Here is a 7,268-nt window from a genome sequence, read left to right on the forward strand (position 1 = left end):
TTTAATGATAATAATAAAAACACATTTCACCATTAATATATAAATTCTCCATTGTTTTTCTATGGTAAAATGCAATACCATTAAAGTAATTTACAGAACACTCATTCAAAGCTGATTACCTCTGACAAACGTCTATGGAGCTTCTGCTGGACAGTAAAATATATGAATCTGCAGTGTGTGCCGCTCTGAAACCAGTTACCTAATCCAGTTCCCATCAGCCACCTGAGGTCAACTGATCCAAGATCTGCTGCAGGAGGATGGTTTAAGGTCTTGTGGTATGACTGCTTTTTTAAGTCCTGAAAGTGGCCTGCAAGGAAGAAGACATCTTTGAGAAGTAGTTTCCACCAAGGGCATAAAATTTAGGGATGCTAGGGACATGTTCCTATATAAAAATATATATATATTTCTGTTTTATTTTTTATTAAACAGTACAAAACATCAAACCAAGGCAGTACAGTTATAAAAAACAGAAAGAAAGAAGGTACACAGATACAAATCTCTTAAGAAAATTAACCAGGGTTTTATTATACCCTGTTGAAAAAAACAGCATATGCTGGTTAGGTATGTTTTGACGCTGGGAGTGTAGCAATCAAGTTTTTTTTTGGCGTATTGATTAGCAGTTGCATAACCACAGTTTTACTACAAATATCATGGTTAAACTGTAGTTAGTGTAGCAAATGGATATAAAGATACAGTTTTTAATGTTTTAGGATTAACAGCGCTTTGGATGGTTTCCATATACTTGTCTAGATCAACGTTGAATAAAGAAAAAATAGTTTTAAAGCATTACATTTGTATGTATGTGAAAATTAGCTAGCAGGAAACTCTAATTAATGAAGTTATATTTTGTTGTATTTTCTTTTGAGCAGTAAAACCTTTTTTTAAAACTGCTGTAATTTTGTTGGTTTTACATAAAACGGTGTAATTATTGACTGATGAATATGCCAACATAAACCTCTCTTTATGAATTATGAGAATGTTAGCTACATAGCTAAAAGTAAAGACTTTAGATGACATGAAACTGTGGTCAAAAGGCTATCATAAGTACCAAAATGTTGGGGTAGTTGGATCGGGGGGTTGAGGGTGTTGTCTCTAGTTATATGTCCCCACCAATGTCAAAATCAAACCTTGTCCTGGTCCTTGTGGATCCAACGATGAAGGAGGCCCTCTAGTGGCGTGATGTACCTTTAAAAAAAAAACAATACTTGAAAGTCTCGACTAGAGCAAAAAGGGCAACGACAGAATAAAGCAATAAGCCCCGTGAAGCCGTGGTTTACAGTGAATTTATAACAGCTGAGGGGCGTTGTTAGGCACGACGCTAAGCGGAGTGACTAAAACCCCCTTAGCTGTTATAAATACGGTTATTCCATATATGTAGTAAGGTTTCACAAAATAAAACGGAGCAAATAAAGTGTAATATTAATAAAAACAGTATTCTTCCACCAAACAATGTAGTTCCTCAGCATCAGTTGTGGTTGCCGAGCAATGTTTGTAGAGTAACAGCTTCACGCGGCTCAACCAATCAGAATCAAGGACCGGAACTATCTGTTTTATAAAAGGGCATTTTATGAGACAGCAATGTAGTTATGTCTCCTCCATTTCTGCAGATTTCATAAGGATACATTAGCAGACAAATGCTACAGTATGTGCAGAATAGCATACTAACATCCAACCCTTACTATTTCTGCAGTATAGCATGTACACTGTATACTATACTATACATGATACAAGTATTGTATGTATAGTAAACATTGTAGCTTGAAAGATGTTATAATGTTTCACATACTCTGTTGAATAAAAGCAGCCATGACGTCAATGCTCAAAATCTGTTTCTGATGTAAATCAAGAAATCAAGGCCGTTTCCACAGTGCTGAAAGCAAACCCAGAAGAAAAACAAAGTGCTAAATATTTTATTAGCATATTGAGTGAATTACTGTCCCCATAGAAAAGAAACCTCTGCTGTGTATGTAATGTGTGTGTGTATGTGAATATATTTAAAGAAAAGAAATACAATCGGGGAGCAAAAGCAAACTGCAAATATTACACCAGTTCCCCAAACACGAGCACAAATTTCCTCTCTGACAAGAATTAATGCCACTAATTATTCTCAGTGCTCACAAATGAAAATCACTTTATCAACACAAAAATACCAAGTAGTAATTTTCTGTGGGAATTTCCTACAGCAAAGGAAAGCAGACTTTCTGCTTCTTCGTGTCTCTCCAAATTAATTCATGAACGAGTATTATATACTGTACAAACACTTTCAAATAATGATACGCAAATATATGAAATTAGAAATATATAAATGGAAACCGGTCCAGGCAGATGTACCCCTGAGAGTCAAAACCATAATCATGCAGAAAATATCAAAACAATGAATAATAATAATAATAATAATGTGTGAATTTCAGAAGAATAACAAAATAGTCACTTACAAGAAAAAAATAAATACATAATTGCACATTGCACAAAAGCTCCTTGTGATATTAAATCTCTTGCGGCAAAGCTGTAATATATTCAATAATTATACAATGCAAGTGCTGTTTAAGACATGATACTGGCATCAGGCTACACCATTTCTGCCAAATACGACATCATAAATATGTAAATACCTTTATATAATATCTTTTAATGAGGACGTTTTGTATGGAAGCTTATTTCTGCCACAGAATAAAAAATAAAGGTTATTGCAACTTTTTATCTCAAAATTCTGACTCTTTATCTTGCAACTGCAAATTATAAACTTGCAATTCTGAGTTTACATTTTACAAATGTTGTGTTTAAATTTAATTCCGAGTTAGAATTCAGAGATAAAAAGTAGCAATTACTGTTTTTTGGTTTCCACAAAGTAATTCCGACTTTTTTTTCTTGGAATTCTAACTACATTTCACAAGTTTAATTGTGAGTTTACATTTCACAAGAAAACGTTCAGAATTGTGAGATAAAGTCGCATTTAATTTTCCAAGCCTGACCTTTTTTCTCACTCAGAATTCCGAGTTTGCATCTCACAATTATTTTTTTTTTGGTTTGTTTTTTCCCAACTACATCTTGCAATTCGGGCTCTATATCTGGTAATTCTGAATGTTTATCTTGCACTTGCAAAAATCAGAATTGTGAGTTAAACTCACAATAAGCTTTTTAATTTTTTTAATTGTGTGTCAGAAATAAGCTTTAATCATTTTGATAGCTAGAACATACATGACCGTGATAGACTCTTCTAAAAGTGCGAGATGCAATACAATCGCACACGTGTGCACAAACATCTGCCCCAGTGAAGTCCGTGTGTTTGAGCGTGAGAGTTTGAAGCGAGTCAAAGGCCGTGTCTGGGCAGTGAAGACTGGGACGGATCTGCAGTTCCACAACATTTTCTACAGTCTCCAGAGTTTCTGTATCCATTTAAAAGCACGTTTATGTTGGAGCGAGACCGTAGCGGCCGGCACTAGTTTCCAAATCTTCAGTGTCATAAATCTGTGTGTGCAGATGCGTTGAACTCTTTGGTTTTCAAGAGCAGGGTCTCTGCACAAAGATGTGCAATGTATGCATTTGTGCCTGCAAGTCATTGGGTTTGTTTATATTGTGTGATATAAGTGAGTCTTTAAAGAGACAGTTCACCCAGAAATTAATATTTATTCACCCTTTTGTCAATGCAAACCTGTATGACATTCTTTTTTTCATTGAGTGCATTTTGACTTTCTTTCTATTTTCCATCTATGCTATAAAAGTAAATAGTGAGCTGTTGAGGCTCAAAAATGACACCAAGTCATGATTCACTGAAAATTTTAAGCACTGCAAAACTGGTTATGAGGCACATGAGAAGCGTTGATTTTTTTGGCATTACTCAAACTAAACAAAGCTGCGATTTGAGACAGAAAAACAACTTTTATATGAAAGCCTAATAAAACTTCACATCAATCACGTGGCTTCAAGGACTTTATTCAAGGATTTAATGCTGCTTTTTGTCCTCCTTGCTGATCTTTTGACCTTTCAGTTTTATTGTATGGAAAAGAGAACATCATGCAACTTTTTCCTTTTGTTTTCCACAAAAGATAACGAGTCATGGAAGGTTTGTAAAGGCATGAGGATGAGTAAATGATGAGCTTAATGGGGAACTACTCTATTAAGGTGTTGTGGCATTCAAAAAAGTGTGTGTTTGTTCGTCTCAGTCCCAGAGCACCTGGGATGCTGCGGTTGAATGTCTCTTGGCCTCCAGTACTGAGTTCCCCAGCAGTTCATCGTTGACTTCCTTCAACCTCTTCTCCTCCAGGAAGGCAACCAGTGAATCCCTCATGTCCACCACGTCCAGCATCTCCTGCAGGACCTGATTCTCATGTTCTCGCTGCTCAGGGATTTTCTCAGAGTCTACATGCACAAGAACATCGAAACACGTTAATGCATGTGTGCATATGTTCACATAATAAAAAACCCCCCACCAAATTAATACTTTATTTAAATATCAATAACAAAATTAATAACAGCATAATTTAATCTTAGTATTAACTTGTTTAAATACTTCAAACTACGGTATTTAATTCAATTACTTAAATGATAAAAATAAGAATATGTAATATACTTTAAATATTTAATATTATATAATTTTAAACAATAAAAACATTTATTTCTGGCTTTTTGCTCATTGTGTTGGAGCATGTGCAACAGCTAAACAACAACAATACTAATTTATTATTTCATATTATTATTATTAAATAACTATTTAAATTATTACAAATATTTAATATATTATAATTCAAATATATAAATGAATACAATAAAATTATTTGTTTTGGAGTTTTCTGCTCATTGTGTTGGAGGAACTAAAACAACAACAACAATAATTATAATAATAATAATAATAACGATTTCTATTCTTATTACTATTATTAATTATACATGACGCTTTCATGACCTCATATTAATTGCCAAATGACTATTATATAAAGAGAACACTGTACTTCGATATTAATAATAACTTAATTCTGATTTAATATTAAAATTAAATTGTTAAAATCAATTAGTAATATTTAACAAGAATTTTTGTAATTTTATTTATTAGCTTGTTTACTTTGTGTTATTATTATTATTATTAGCAATAATAATAACAACAAAAAATATTAATATGAATAAAACATCATTTTTAATTTGCATTTTAATTTAATTATATAATGACAAATCAACACTATATAGTACTATTTACAAACTGAAATATTAGCAAACTAATTTCTCGGTAAAACAGAACCCGTTTTCATTTCCCACCATCCATTTCCATGTATCTCCGTAGCTCCATCTCTAACATGCTCTGTTTGTCTTCCAGCTCCAGCTGTCTAGACCTTTGAAACACAAAACCAGAATCACACAAAAATATTCTTCTGCTGTTAGCACAGCCTGTAATTTAGTTTCTGCATAGAGGATCCAACTGTGCACAATATATGCTAAATACATGTAAAGCGGTGGGTTAAATAAATGAGGCCACTCGAAGCATTCATCTTAAGCATCAGTGCTCGTTGCCAGGGGCAACAAGACGACGAGGCTTGAGGTTTTTCTTCAACACATGCAAAAATAGATGATGCACTTGGAGCAATAACTGCTATTGAGCTCCTTAATGTTAATTGTGTTAACGCTGACATGATTACTTTGTCACAGTGTTCAGACTTACGCAACCATGAGATCCGACTCCTCTGAGAGCAGATTGTTCTTCTCCTGGACCAGATCAATCCAGTGATCAATCGTTTCAGGGTCTGAACCTAAAACACACACAGAGTTAAAACAAGATCTCTTTACTCTCGGTCGTCGCCACACTTTGACACCCTTTGGCTTCACTCAACCAACCTATAGTACATTCTGGGAAGCTTACACAACAGTACTGAAGGAGTTTCCATGCATGTAGGGCACAAAAAAGCTTTTAATTGATTTCATCTGAAGAAATTCATATGCAACGAATAAATAAATGTAAGCGTTGTTACTTATTCTTGTACAAATATCTAATAAACATTTTTTTTTAAAAAGAACATTCATGTTCACTGAAAGCCTTATGTTTGTTCCATGTTGGAATGAAAATAAATGATAAATGGAAATTAAAAAATATATATATGTATATACAATAAATATACATTTTTTATTAATTAATACAATACAATTTAACACAATAAAAACGTTTTGGCTTTTTTGCTCATTGTATTGGAACACTAACAGCTAGATGACAACAACAACAATAATAATAATAATAACAATAATAATATAATTATACATGAAACTTATGACTAGTGATTGACCGATATTGATATTTTATAACCGATACGATACCAATTATTTGCCTGTTTATGTGCCCGATAACCGATATGCAGAACCAATATTTATTTGCTGTTTTAAATGACTGAGTGAAGTAAGTCCAACGTTTTTCCTCCTTTCAGTCATAAAAGTGTTGAAAAACATCTTTCATGTTAAATTGAATCTTCATATTACAACAATAAAAATACATTTTATTTAAAGCATCAGCAGCAACACTAATATTAACAATAAGCAAAATAAATGTAGAAGGTCTAATGTTTTCAAATGGAGAAAATAAATAAAGGAAAGGAATCATATCAACTTAATTTTAAACTACAGTTTTAGTAGGTTTATAAGCTGTTTAATGTTATTAATTATTAATGTTGAATTAATAATGTTAATTCACTGAATAATATTCTCTGGAATATTGAAATATAACAAACAAAACATCGTATTTTATTGCATTTCTCAACTGGCATGTTATATCAGAATTACTAATAATGTTTTTGTCGTTCTAGATTATGAAATGCCTACTGACAGCGCAGTTTATATACACAGAACTATACTCAAACTGCGATCGCTCGTGGAGATAATAAATAATTAATTTCCATAGAGTTGTTTATTTCCAACATGCGCCCATTCAAGGCTGCATATTATTTAATTCACGCAAAGTTACGTCTTTACTGGGACAGGACTTGACGGATTATCTTACATGACTCCGTGAGTTCGTTTCTATTTCTTCGAGCCAAGCTACATAAACTGCATATCAGGCATTTTGTTGTAATACATGTAATTTGTGCATGAATGGCTGTTATGTTAAATAAAGTTTACTAACTACAGTAAATCAAGTACCTGTGCACGCCGTTGTTGTTGTCTTGTTTCCCCTCAGACGTGCTGCAATGTTGATCCTGCGCGCAATTCTCAAAACATCCACAAGATGGCGGCATTTATCGGTGAATCCGATATTACAAAACCGATATCCGATTATTGTAAAATGCTTAAATATC

General features: G+C 33.2%; 1 protein-coding gene across 2 annotated transcripts in view; it reads right to left on the bottom strand.

Moving 5' to 3' along the window:
• Window positions 1-2,912: 2,912 nt before the first annotated feature.
• LOC107664200 (protein-methionine sulfoxide oxidase mical1-like) overlaps window positions 2,913-7,268 on the bottom strand; it is a 45,414-nt gene continuing 41,058 nt past the window's right edge. For both annotated transcript variants that reach the window (XM_016454696.1, XM_016454697.1), the window contains exons 22-24: window positions 5,651-5,738; window positions 5,251-5,324; window positions 2,913-4,359 (exon numbers count right to left, since the gene is read on the bottom strand). In XM_016454696.1, the coding sequence (XP_016310182.1) occupies window positions 4,160-4,359; window positions 5,251-5,324; window positions 5,651-5,738 (362 nt within the window). In that variant the 3' untranslated portion in view covers window positions 2,913-4,159. The remainder of the gene's footprint in view (window positions 4,360-5,250; window positions 5,325-5,650; window positions 5,739-7,268) is intronic.

Source organism: Sinocyclocheilus anshuiensis, unplaced genomic scaffold, assembly GCF_001515605.1.
Source record: "Sinocyclocheilus anshuiensis isolate Anshui unplaced genomic scaffold, SAMN03320099.WGS_v1.1 scaffold67, whole genome shotgun sequence".
Classification (NCBI taxonomy): Eukaryota; Metazoa; Chordata; class Actinopteri; order Cypriniformes; family Cyprinidae; genus Sinocyclocheilus; species Sinocyclocheilus anshuiensis.